Below are 14,217 nucleotides of genomic sequence, written 5' to 3' on the forward strand. Positions count from 1 at the left end.
AACATTATCCCCGTGGCAACCTCCTGCCTCCTCCCCCTTAAGTTCAGACATTTACCACTTTTTTTCTGTTACTAAAAAACATGTCTCTGTTGGGAGCATTTCACCTGAGGACTGGTAACCTTTTAAGATGTTTAAAGAAAAGCCAGGAGTTATAAGTTGGTATGATTATGATATTAATCATACTCTTTAGTAACAATTTAAAACAAATTTTTTAACTTCAGAATTTCATATACTTTGGAAGTGTAGTGTTTGAGGGTGATTTTGTAGGTGGGCATTAATCTTTGTTATTGTATGTACCGTTATTTCCAAAACCCTAAGATCTGTCTTCAGTTTTTTTTTTCCTTTGAACATTTTATTGTGGTTTGGGTGAAAGTTTACAAAGCTTCCCATTCAACAATTTATATACATTCTGTTTTGTGACATTAGTTGCAGTCCCCTCAATGTGACGTCATTCTACGCACTTCCTCCCTGGGTTCCTTGTTTCCATTTGCCCATCTTTCTTGCCCCTTCCTGCCTTCTGAACTTTGTTTTTGGGCAAATGCCGCCCTTTTGGTCTTATTTGGTTGATGTTCTGAGGAGCACGTTCCTCACAGGTGTAATTGTTCACTTTATAGGCCTGTCTGTCGTTTGGCTGAAGTGATTCCCAGGAGTGGGTTCTGTGAATTGACTCCAATGCAACGTGTTTGGTTTTCTTTTTTTTTTTTAAGGGCCTTAGTCTTGGGGGTTCCACCAGTCTCTATCAGACCAGTAAGTCTGTCTTTTTTATGAATTTGAATTTTATTCTACATTTTTTTCCTGCATTTTTCTCCCACTCTGTCTGGGACCTTCTATTGTGATCCCATTCAGAGTGGTTGGTAGTGGTAGCCAGACACTGTCTAGTTTTCTGGTCTCAGGCTAGTGGAGGCTGTGGTTCGTGTGGTCCGTGAAACCTTTCGACTGATTGTTTCCTTGAATCTTTGCTTTTCTTCGCGGTGAACGGGAAGAGCCCACTAGTTGTGTCTTAGATGGCCCTTGCAAGCTTTTAAGACCCTAGTTGCCTCTCAACAAATAGGATATAAAACATTGTCTTTACGGACTATGTTATGCCGGGTGACCTAGATGGTCTTCCAAGACTATGGTCCTAAGCCCTCAAGCCCAGTGACTCAGTCTCTCAAGGTGTTTGGGTATGACTAAGAAGTTTTCTTAACTTTGCCGCCTGTATACTTTATTATATACGTGGATATATTTGCAGCACATACAAATATGTATGTAGAAATATCCTCTGCCAAACCTATATATGCTTGTTGGTGTATTCCCATATGCCATCCCACACCTGTTCAGCTTACATATTTACTTATATATCCACTCATAAATTATTATTTGTTATTACTGTTATGGCAGGATTGTGTGTGTAATAGTATTTACCACTGTTGCCTTTTACTCTTGCATGCCTCCCATTGTCTTCCTTTGTCTTGGTCATGTTGTGCTAACCTTGGAAGAAAGACCTGGTGATCTACTTCTGAAAAATTAGCTGCTGAAAGCCTTATGTAGCACAGTTCTACTCTGACACATACGGGGTTGCCAAGAGTCAGAATCGATTTGATGACAACTTTTTTTTTTTTCACTCTAAATCTCCTTTTTACAAACCCTTTTCCTACTCATGGCCTTCTTCCTTCCTTCCTCAGCGTAAAGTTTCCTGATCAGCCATTATACTCACTCCCTTGAAAAGAGTCTCAGTTCCCTTGTCTCCTCTTCTCCATTTGTTCTGGTACTTAACCTGGCAAGACCCCATCCTTGGTTAATTCAGTTTTCTGCCTGTTCCACATTTGTGCCCTAGGAACTGATCTGAACACAACCAGCTTGATTTTTTTCATGACTATAAGGTAATTAGTTTGCTTCAGTTTTGTTTCTTTAGAAATGATACTATTACATACTGTTGTAGGGGAAGAACATCACAAAGTCTAGTAAAGCAAAAAGTAAGTTTTATTTGGCATATATTCAAAAGGGCAGAAGTGGGAATCAGACAAGCGTGCTGCTAGAGCCATGTCTGCCCGAGTCCAAAGAATATTCCAGAATAGACAAGAATGGGAAGACGGACAAGCAAAAGCATGCTGCCACAGCCATGTCTGCCCGAGTCCCGAGACCATTACAGAGCCATCAGTATAAACATTACAAATGAACAAAACCATTGAAAGCTTAGCCTTTTCAGATTGGCCAGAAACTGTGATCCTACATTTTGAATTGTCTTGCTTAACAATCCTTGGTACAGGTTTCAGTAATGAGAGTCAGGAAGGTCTTCACTGGTCCAGCAAATTTCTATTCACTAAATGCTAATGGAAAAAGGCAAGAGTAGAAAGTCTTTTGTGTTTGATTGGCTTTATGTGAAAGTTTCCCTAAAAGATATTTTACAAGATTATTTTAGCTATTGTCTTTATACCTCAGGGCCCAGTTGATGTGTCCTTGTGAGTCCTTGTGAGCCCAGCTCCAGCTGGGTCACATTCTCTGTGCTCAAGGAGAGGGAATAAATGATTCCAATATCAATTTCCTAAATTGATACCTACCAAACAAGGCTGTTTTCTTTGCCTGAAGTGCTCTTCTTCCCTCAGATAGGTACATTGCCCCCTGTTTCTCTTCCTTGTATCTGCAGATACCACTTGCCAGAGAGGCTCTCTCTGACCCCCGATATAATACAGCTCCTTCCAGCTTTGCCCCAGTCACCCTCTGTTTCTCTTACCCAGGTTTATTTTTCCTCATAGCATTTATCATCAGCTGGTGATAACTAACATACACATACATGTTTGTTTTTGTCTCCCTCTCCCAATGAATTTGTAGATTCTGTGAGAGCAGCGACTTAGGCTTGTTTTATTCACTGTTATATTCCCAGTACTTAGAACAGTATCTGGTGCGTAGTAGATGCTCAGTAAATCTGATGACTGCAAAGTAGAAAATAACCAAAATTTACTGTCTTCTTGCCTTACAATTTAACCTGCGTAAATTGAAAAATATTTACATCTACTATGGGAAATGGGTTTCACATTGCCTGACAACTCCAGTTGCTTTTTGCTGCCTAGAGTGAGACTGGGGCTCCCTGGGAAAGAGAACCTTGATTATGCAGCAGTGGCTGCTGGGCCAGGAGAGAGGAGAGTCGGGAAATATGCAAAGTACTTGCCATTCCTAATGCAGCGAGGCACTGAAAAATGGATACATTTTTCGCCTCCATTCTTTTGTAGCTCTGGCTTGCTCTCCTTTGCCCCTGGGAAATGTTGGTGGATACTTGGGGTTAGGTTGGAAAGGCTTTCTGTTTACAGAATGACATAGAAACTAATAATTCTATGGTTAATAAGCATGGCACAAATGAGTCTCATAGAAATGTCAGAATCCGACAGGACATTGTAGGGGGCCAGTATACTAGCTGCTGTTCCATTGAAAAATAATCTTCATTTGTTTATCTAATATGGAAAATTTTTCTTTGAAGTTAATTAAAAATGATTTTAAACCTGTCTTTTTCTTCCTTCTAGATTCTTTCTGAAATCTGTTCAACTTTTTGAGCACTATGAATAACCACGTGTCTTCAAAACCATCTACAATGAAGCTAAAACAGACCATCAACCCCATTCTTTTATATTTCATACATTTTATAGTATCACTTTATACTATTTTAACATATATTCCATTTTATTTTTTGTCTGAGTCGAGACAAAAATCAAACCAAATTAAAGCGAAGCCTGTAAATTCAGAACCACAGTCTGCATACAGAGCTGTAAACAGTTTGGGTGGTTTGGCTTCAGTTTTATACCCTGGATGCGATACACTAGACAAAGTGTTTACATATGCGAAAAACAAATTTAAGAAGAAGAGGCTTTTGGGAACACGTGAAATTTTAACTGAGGAAGATGAAGTGCAACCAAATGGAAAAATTTTTAAAAAGGTAAGTTGATCTCTAATTTCCTTTGAATAAAATGTACTTTAAAAATGATGCCGAGGGACAAGCACAGTCTGTTTCTTCTGGAATTTGCTGATGTTGCAGGGGAGGAAGGAGATTAGACCATGCTTCAGTCTCTTTCCATATGTACCAGCACTCACTTGTTCTGAATTTTCAGAAAGACAGAACGACCAACACTGGTGTGGCACACTTCTGAACCTAGATGTCCTCCAGGGCTTGGATTAGAATGACTAGCTCTGTATGAAACCATCATCTCTGGTAGTTCCAGAAGCATCTGTGTGCTGGAGATGCTCCAGGTTTTGTGATGTGACCTGCTGTCTCTGATTTTAATGTGGGTCGTAGCGGGTGCCTGATGTCCTGGTACTTCGGTTGTGGCAACTGCATGCTTTTTAAAAATTCCTTTACACATGTATAGAAGAACCTGCGATTGTTAATCTGAAATGGAGTTAAGAAATCTGTTAGAGCCCGGATAACATTGTGGCTAAGAGCCTGGACTCTAGACTCAGACTGAGTTTGAATCTTGGTTTTAATCTTGGCTTTACCTAGCTGTGCGCCCTTATAGAAAAGTTAATGAATAAATTTGCCTTAGTTTCTTTATAATAATGGAGTTTGACATTTATTAGCATTTTCTATGTGCCAGGTTGTTTTCAGAGCTTTACATATATTAACTTACTTAAGACTTACGGTGAAGGAGCCCTGGTGATACAGTGGTTAAGCACTTGACTGCTAACTGAAAGGTCTGTGGTTTGAACCCACCAGCTGCTCTGAGGGAGAAAGATGTTGACAGCCTCCTTCCGTAAAGATTATAGCCTTAGAAACCCCATGGGGCAGTTCTACTCTAACCTATGACCTATGGGTTGCTAAGAGTTGGAACTGACTTGACTACAATGGGTTAAGACTTAACAATACCCCTGTGAGTTTCTATTACTCACTCATAGTGTTATTGCTTTGCAGATGATAACATTGAGGCACAGATAGGTTAGGTACCTTACTCAAGGATACTCCAGCTAGAAGTGGTGAAGCCAGGACTAGAATCCAGGCCTTCTGGCTCCAGACCCTATACTTCTTGAGTAACCGTAGCTCAGAGGGTTGTTATGAGGATTAATTCAAGGTGTGTGTTTGTGTGTTTAATGTACATATAAAATGTGCTTATAACAGTTTGTGGCATGTAGTATAAATACTGTAGCTTTTATTACTGTGTTACTGTTATCGTGGGAATTCACTGTGGAAAATTTTATTAGTGAATACAAAGACTATAGAGTAGTGCAGCACTATGAAGGATAGTAAGTGTAGAAATGGCACAAAAATGCGATTTCTGAACTGGGCACATGACTTTCGTATAAGCAGTTCTTGAAGATCTGGTAGGTAAAAATTGAAAATAGAGTCTGTGTAGAGGCGGTAAGATTATCTGTCGTTGCTTGATAATTTGGTTAAGACGTAGTTTTAATCCCTGCGTAGGCCAGGTTGTTTTCTCTCATCCTTCTTTTCCGGCTACCTGACACCAACTTTTTTTTTTTTTTTAATCAGTCATGAAGGAACTCTCAGGTCTTGGAGAGTCCAAATTAGAGTCTCCAAGTCTGGGGTGAAAAACTCAGAGGGCCTCCTGTTACTGGAGGGCCGGGGGTTGATGGTGAGCCTATTTACTGGCCCGTTAACCTTGCCACTTACATGCAAATTCCATTCCCCATTTTCCACTAAATATAGTGGAGATGGTAAGCAACATAATGTCACTGACTCCAGGAACGTAAAAACGTTGTTCTGACTTTAGACAAGAGAATCTAAACATTTCTCACGTTGAAATAGGGTGATCGTATGTTTTGTTTTGCCTGAACAGTCTTGATTTATGCCTGTTGTTCTGACATAATTATTAATAGTCCTCCTTTACAGTCGCAAAAGTGCCTTGATTTAGGTAAATTATATGGGCACCTTTTATCCCATTATCATTGGAATTCAGTGGGAAAAATTATATTAGTGAATATAAAGGCTTTACATCATGAAGTAGTGCACCACTGCAGGAGAGTAAATATAGAAATGTTATGAAAATGCTATTTCTGAACTGGACATGTGACTTTCTTATAAGCAGTTCTTGAAGCTCAAAGCTCTGATAGGTACTTTTGCTGACATTGTTTTGATTCACTTAAATGAATTTTTTCTACTACATTGACTTAACAGCTAGCTGGAGTTAATAGGACATTTTAAGAAATTGAAGTCATGTAGTTAAGCATGTTTGATTATTCTTCTCTAGCCTATAGATGATAATTTGCAAAACATTTATCAAATTGAAGTTTGCTTTTGTCATATTAATTGATACTTTTTAAGGCACACCATTCTTGAGTCTGTTCATGAGAACAAAGTCCAGTTACATTTTTATGTGCTGAATCTTTCCACTCTTCTGTTTTCTCTGTTCGTCTCATAGCATGTCTAAAAGGTAGTCATTTTTGTCTTTTGATCTAATATGCCATTTGAATTCAAAGTCCAATCATATATAACGGAAGCCCTATTGTAGCAAGACTTTTTCTCCAGTATCCCTCTCATTATGTACATTTCGTGGGGCAACACTTACCTTTCAGTCATTGTTTAATATAGTGATAATGTATAATGAATAATGTTATTATTCAGTACTTGCAGCAGCAAACTAGTTCCTAGGTATGGAAAAAGGAGAAACGTTTGTGTAGGGAATATGGGATTCCTTCTTAAGTATCAGTATAATCAGGAAAAATAAAATTCCAGGGCTACCATAGCTCTCTAAATTTGACAGATAACGCCATTAGAACAGACACAAGAAAAAGGTACGTGTATGTGGCTCGTAACATCCTGTCTTGACCATGTTGCCTTTGCATTCATTGATTATTCAACAAAGCAGGAAAATTTTGAACCCAATTAGGAAAGTTAAAAAGTGAGAAAAACTATTTTTAGTCAGCAACTTTTTCTGTGTATAGTACATTACTATGAGGTTTTGTTCAGCACTGGGCATTTCTGGATTTCCATATGCCAGAAGGGCTGCCTACCAGAATCGGCATTTGTGGCTGGTCAGACTCTGTTCTGAATGTTTTCTATACTCTGAGCGAGGAAGCTTCTCTTTCTTGTTGCAAATAAGGATCATTGGGAAAGTAAAATTGATTTTTTAGGTTTTTTGTGTCATAAGTGACGCAAATGGATTTTCTGTTAGCCTTACTCAAGAGGAAGGTGTGTAGTACTACTGGTTAGCTAAGGCTTTAGTTTCTGTCAGTCCTGTGTTACAACTGGTGCAGTGGTCTGCAGACTGGCCAGTGGGTATCTCAACTGACTGAGAAACAGGCTAGGCTTTCACCCCTTGGTTTCTTGTTACATCCATTGCATTGCAGCAGGAGCAGTATCTGCTGTGATAGGATGTTGAAAAGGGGGCCTTGTACAACTGACTGTAGATGGTACGAGTGGAGTTGCTTAGGCAGTGTGGCGTCTGCCAGTAGTGGCAGCTAGCGGGCGAGAGCTCAGAAGGGAGGTCATAAGACATGATTGTGATGAAGTGTATCTCAGTAGTTTCCCTTTTGAAGATAATCTTTAATTGAAAAAGAGAGCTAATGGTGCAATATCTAAGTGGCCTCCCTGTTTTGGGGGCAGGTCTTTCTACTATAAACCCAAATTATTGGATTAACTCCAGAATGTATCAGATAATGGTTAAAACAAAGACTCTCAAACCTTTATTTCAGTAAATGAACTCTGAAGCTTTGTTTTCCTCTTATCCTCAAAGTCTATTTTGAGCTCCCAAGGGAAGATAAGAGGAAAAAAAGGCAGTGATGATTCTGTTCAAACTATGCCAAAGATGGCGTGGCCACCAGCTTCGCTGAGACAAGCCTCTTTGAGGGGTGCAGATAGAGAAACACAAGGCAAAGAAGCAGAGGCTGCTGTGTCCTTTGGCTTGCCAAGCCTTCTCAGTTCTCAGGACTATTGTCCCATCAATTTAAGTTTCATATGGTTTTATAAAACTAGTGGAATTAGGTATCCAAAATGTGTTTCTTTGTCACCTAATTCTAGCCTTTCCAGCAGTGAATGCTGTCTTCCCGAAATGAAGAACAGTGAAATGACTACTTCCCAGAACATCTTTAAAATACGTGTACCTGAAATAGAACAAAGTTGCAAAGACCAAGAATAATTTTACAGTGAAACATAGAAAAGGGCACAAGACTGGCTCAGACATATTGTGAACTACTACTGGAAATCATTTTTAATGCTTTTCCTTAGATTTTTATACACATTAGAGAAAAGAGAAAGGGATTATGTAATCATGGTGCTCAGGAAGAGATTTCACTATGACATTTCTTCTAGATGGATCCAAAAAGACGATAGCACTACCCATTCTGTCCTTTTGAGTTGACTGACCTCTCTTTTCCTTAATGCCTAGTCTGTGTTGATTCTTGCCCTGTAGTCACATTTTTTGCCTTATGTGCGTATATGTGTGATATTACTTTTCTGATTTATTAGGACATTTTACATCAAATGGTTGATCTTTTGGCCAGGATATGTGGTTTGGTTGTTAGTTATTTTTAGCCACAGCTATTGATTTTCCTTTCCAAACTTGTTCTTCTCCCTGTCACCCCATATTTGTTAAGGGCACCACCATGCACCGTATTGCTCTTGCACAGACTCCAGTGACTCTTACAGGCCTCATGCCTCCCACTCCTGCCCCTGCTACAGTCCCACCTGCACACAGCAGCTAAGGTGATCTTTTACCGATGGTTAACCAGGCCTCCTTACCCCCGCTGCTTAGTAAGGTCCCAGTTCTCTTCCACAGTGCTGTTGAAGCATTGTGATGCCTATTTAGACCTTGGAGTGAATCTGCCTGGGGTCATATTCTATCTAGTCCAGTAACTGTGTGATTTTGAGCAAGTTATACTTACTCTCTCTACACTTTAGTATTCTCATCTGTAATATGCAGATAATAATCGTAACCATCTCTCAGAGTTATTATTAATACTGTTAGTAAAGGCTAACTGCCCTCATTATTATCATCATCGTAAATATTACCAACCATCCCGGATCTCTTGAATATTTCCACTCTCTTTGGCTCCCTCACAATACTTTGTTTATAATAGTGATCTTCAATTGAAAAGAGAAAGGTGAAATGAAGTCAGGTATACTTTTGAAATATTTCTATCCCAAATAGCTAAAGTAAAAAAGAAAAGTCTTAGTGCTTAAGGAGGTTAAACTCTGAGCTACCTGGAAATTTGATCATTATTGAACTGTCTGATCCTTCAGAGTTCTGAATGGTCAAGTTTTTGCAGTGCTTTTGTTTTATGATATGTTCTATATGTTATCTCCATTTAATTTTTATAGTTTTGAGGTAAGAGATCAGCAGCAACGTCAAGGCAACTAATTTCATATGTTCTTGAACAGAGTAAATTATAAGGTTCCTGTGTCTCAGGAAGTTATAGTCTGAATGATAGCATTGATATTTACATATGTGTATGTAACATCTGTCGCAAGAGTATAGCTAACTAAATCTAAGAGAGGAATGACCTTAGGACCATCTTAACCCTTCCTGTAAATTGGCATATGAGGAAACTGCTCAAAGACTACAGATAGTCATTCACATAGGCACACTAGCCTTTTGTTTTCTTAACTCTCAGTCTGAAAACAGAACGTGTTTATGTCACATGAGTAAAGGGTAAGAGTAAATATTTATGAGGTGGTAGGCAAAGGATGTGTGTGAGTGAATGGAAATCAGAACAAAAGTAGCATGGCCCATGGAAATTAAATAAACTCATGTGGATATATATACATATATTTAACCAATCTTTTTTAAAATGAGGCTGCTAGAGAGGAGAGAGTTCAGATGACTCCTTCAAGTCCCAGAGTGAATTGAAGTTGTGTTTAATTACACCATCCACTCTGCACATTTAGCAAATAAATGCCAAGTCCCTTCTTTGCATCAGATATAGTTCTAGACACTAGGAAGACAATATGACCAAGTCACCTAGGTTATTCTTCTTGTGGGACTTATATTTCTATGAAATATTTATATCCCAAATAGCTAAAGTGTGGGAGGAAGAGAGACAATAAATAAGCAGTAAGTTAACAGAGTAAGTACTATGAAGAAATAAAGCAGATTGGTAGAAGCCTGTCTGAGTAGGTTATAGTTAAGCTGAGGCCTGAATGACAACAGAATCCAGCTTTGCAAAGATCTGGGTAAAGAGCCTTCTAAGCAGTACGACAGGATTGTGTAGTGGCTCTAAGACAGGAATAAGCCGGCATTTAGACCCTGGGGGTGAGTGAGTGCCTCATTAAAAAATGTCCTGAGCCTCATTCTGGTGCCTGCTCTGGCCCAGTCTGTTTGAAGAACAGAAGGGATAAAGTTGTACTTAGAGGAAGTGAGTCAAGGGAAGAGGGTTTGAGGTAGGCACAGAGACAGGTAGAGTAGGACTTTGTAGGCCAGGGTAAGGTGTGTGGACTCCATTCCCAGTGGAAAGACACTGCAAAGTGTTAACCACTGTTTTTTTAAAAAAATCACTCACAGCTGTAAGAAGAATGGGTTATAGGGTGACAGGAATGGAAGAAGGTTGACCAGTCAGCATGCGTTAGTTTTGGGGAGAGATGGACTAGGATAATAAGAGTAGAGGTGGAAAGAAATGGCTGAATTTGGAGTTTATTTTGTAGAAAAAGTTGATAGAACCTGCTGATGGATTTAGAAATGAGTTGTGAAGATAAACATAATGGAGAATAACTCCTGAGTTTTTGTCTTGAGCGAGTTTGTGGATGTTGTTACCCTTTACTTCCTGAATGGCTAGGAGAAGAGAATGGGGGAGGGAGCGTGAATTAGAGTATGTTGTTTGGGGACATACTAAGTTTACGTTTCTGTTAGACTTTTTAGTTGCATATTCAAGTGAAAAAGAAAGTGGCTGTCCAAATGGAGGTGGTCAGGGTTGGAGATAGAAATTTGAGAAGCTCTTTGAAGCAAAGTCCTTGAGAAGCTGACTTTTGTCATGGACAGATTCAACCACTGTAACACAAGGAACCACAAAGAGTATGGGTAGAGGTGTATTATGTAAGTTATTAAACTTGGTGATAGTAAGATAAGGGAGTTTCTGTTTAATTTCTCAGTGAAGTATGAGACAGTATTGTTACCTGGGATTGGAAGGGAGGAGGAGGAGGGCGGAGGATATTTGAGTAGAAAGATTTCAGATAGCCTTTTTTGAAGGTGAAAAAAATGAATATACTTGGGAAGCATGGTAGGATCATTGGGTGGTGAGATCCGTGATACTGGATTTAAAAAAGTTTGAGAGTTTTTCTTCAGTAGTTCTTTAGCAGTATAGACAGGGAATAAAGAAATAGTTGAGTTTAATTGTGGGTTGGAATTCCCATAGGGACAAAGTTGGGATTAGATAAAATTATCAGGTAGATGAGGTCTTCCAAATGTAATTTTTATGGAAAAGGTAACTACTAGAAGTTCAGTGGTTTAAAGAATTGAAATAACAAAATCGAGATTTTGGTTTATATATTTTCTTATATATGAAGAAACCATATGCTTGAATTAAACTCATGGTTTGATTTCTTTGCCACATGGTGGCACCATCACATGAGTTGACGTATTTTGGATTTTATATCACATGCCTTTTCAGAATACACGTATGCTTTGAGATTTATAAAGTCCCGTCATTTAAATTCTAGAATCTAGAAGGCATCTCATGCTTATCTTTGGAATGTAAAATTCTTAGTAATTGTCATCTAGTTCTTGCATGTTTTGGCCAAATTCTCATCTGTCTTTTCACCCTCACAGAGCTCCTTTTGAAGTCATTGGCGCTCCCCACGCTGAGCATTTCATGGGGGTGTAGAGCAAGGTGAGAGTTTGGGACCACGAACGTTAACTCTAAGCGTCATCTTAAATACATTTGCCTTACCCATCAAAATAAGAATTTATTTCTTAAGTCCATTATTGAAAAGGACAATAGAGGGCAGCATTTATCCTTTTTCCATTTTTATCTGTCATCCAAGCTCTTATTCCTAGAAATCTCTTAAATATTGTTTGCAAATGAATGTGGTCAGATGGTTTCAAGGTGTGTGAGACATATATAACACAGCTATGTTTGGGAGCTATTTGTATATTTTTGCAGTGAGAGGAGTTTTTTATCCAGTCTCTATGTCATCTGAGTTTTATGGTCTGATGTAAGTTGGAGAAAAGCCCTAAGGACAAAGAAGATTTAAAATGGGGTTACGACTAATGCAAGGAGACCTGGCAGCACAGTAGTTAAGCGCATGGCTGCTAACTGAAAGGTTGGCGGTTCGAACCCCCCAGCTGCTCCTTGAAAGAAACATGGCAGTCTGCTTCTGTAAAGATTACAGTCTTGGAAACCCTATGGAGCAGTTCTACTCCGTCCTATAGGGTCGCTAGGAGTTGGAATCAGTGTTGGATGGCAGTGGGTGAGTTGGATGGCAGTGGGTGGTGATGGTGAGGAATAATGCAAAGTTAATGTTACCTGCACTTCTGATTAAACACAAATTAAATATTGAAAGATTGAGGATACCAGTGAGCATTTAAGTCGTCAACTGAGGGACTTTATCTGGTTGAATAAATAGAGACTTGTTTACTTTGCTTATCCAGAATTAGAGACAGTTCAGATTGAGTAACCGTAGTTTTCTTAACTTGGATAGGGCCATTTTCTGTTTGTGGATCATATGGTACCACCTGCTATTGAAATTAGGAATTCATAAGTAGAGGGAAAGTAAAATTTTGGTACCAATAATACTTGTTAACTAGACTAAATTTTCAGTTAACACCGAACTCATTAAGTAACTGAAATCTGTAAGTAAATATTAACATGACCATTTGGCCAGGAAGTTGACCTTTAAGATTCCATCAAAAGCTGAATATTTTTGGGAAAAAAATAAAACAAAAAACAACCCCTCACCTCAAAATACCCTTGCAGGTAAAGATTTAGCATAAGATTTGAATTGTCATAGAAGCTGTCACAAAATAGCCGATTTTTTAAATGAAGAATAGATTTTTCATTTGAAATTCACTTTCTAGTTTTTTATTAGAAAAAAAGTATATGCAAACATAACTTTCTGATTGGTCATAAAATTTGGAACACATGCTGCCCGGTTTCTTTTTGTAAGTTAATATTTGTGTTGTATTAAAAGCTACTTATATTTTTTGTTTTATCAGGTTATTCTTGGACAGTATAATTGGCTCTCCTATGAAGATGTCTTCATTCAAGCCCTTAATTTTGGAAATGGCTTACAGGTGTTGGGTCAGAAACCAAAGACCAACATTGCTATCTTCTGTGAGACCAGGGCTGAGTGGATGATCGCTGCACAAGCATGTTTTATGTATAATTTTCAGCGTAAGTAGACTTTCTTATCTTTTGCAAGAGAAGACTTAAGCCTTTAGTGACCCAGTTATTTTCTCCTTTGAATTTTTTGTTCATACCATGTGTTTTCACTAATGGAAGGCATGCTGATTAAAGGATCAATTTAGAATTTTTGTTATGAGTTACAGATTTTGACACCCATTTTCTGGTATCACGTATGTCCCAGCAGACTCCATGATACCCATTGTCTGGGATCACATATGTCCCAGCGGACACCAGGATGTAGTAAATTGTACTGATATGAGTCAGTGAATGTGTGATAAGAATAACTTACAGGAGTTCAAATCTCCTGAAAAGTACCACTGCAATATATTATTCCTTTTTGGAAAGTCATTATTTACTATTCAGAAGCTAGAATAGAAGGGAGCCAGTAACACCTGGAAGCAATGAATGACATGAAGGAGAAAATGGCTGCTATGAGTGAATGAAGACTGGCAGTAGTTTATTCTCATAAGTACATTCTCGCCAGAACATAGTAACTGGGAGTTACAGTGAGGAGGCTTATCTCACAGAAATAAAGGCAAACCTGTCAAAAATTCAGAAAATTCACACATTTGGGAGATATCATCTAAGACAGTGTTCAATCTACACGAAAATGAGACTCTCAGGATTTTTGAGTTTCATGCATTTCAAAAGGCTCCCACCTTGCAGCTAAACTTGTTAAAATTGGGTTACCTCCTTCCCAAAGAACTCCAGGGGCATAAAAAGTGGTTGGGATGCCTGTGTCCCACAAGTCCCCAAAGAGTTAATTTATCATGGGAGAGATGATACTAACTTTATCATTCTCAAGAAATTAAAATTCTGATGTTAATGGGTATTTTTACCTTGTATCTAGTCAGTGGAGAACTCTGTTATAACTTGGATATTTTGGTCCATTTTGGAGAAGGAACCAGTTGTGGAACAAATTGAATAATCAAATGTGGTGAGGGAGCTTGAATCTATTAATAGGGG

General features: G+C 38.6%; 1 protein-coding gene across 9 annotated transcripts in view; it reads left to right on the plus strand.

The window, feature by feature from the left end:
- Positions 1–14,217, plus strand: part of ACSL3 (acyl-CoA synthetase long chain family member 3) — a 74,093-nt gene that overhangs the window by 27,790 nt on the left and 32,086 nt on the right. For 6 of the 9 annotated variants that reach the window (XM_023731340.1, XM_023731342.1, XM_023731338.1 and 3 more), the window contains 2 exons: positions 3,498–3,907; positions 13,062–13,239. In XM_023731340.1, the coding sequence (XP_023587108.1) occupies positions 3,533–3,907; positions 13,062–13,239 (553 nt within the window). In that variant the 5' untranslated portion in view covers positions 3,498–3,532. Of the gene's footprint in view, positions 1–825; positions 1,863–2,427; positions 3,908–11,675; positions 11,737–13,061; positions 13,240–14,217 lie in introns of those variants that run through there. The other 3 variants (XM_023731343.1, XM_023731345.1, XM_004376364.3) reach the window with 3 other exon arrangements.

This window comes from Trichechus manatus, unplaced genomic scaffold (assembly GCF_000243295.1).
Source record: "Trichechus manatus latirostris isolate Lorelei unplaced genomic scaffold, TriManLat1.0 scaffold00041, whole genome shotgun sequence".
NCBI classification, from domain to species: domain Eukaryota; kingdom Metazoa; phylum Chordata; class Mammalia; order Sirenia; family Trichechidae; genus Trichechus; species Trichechus manatus.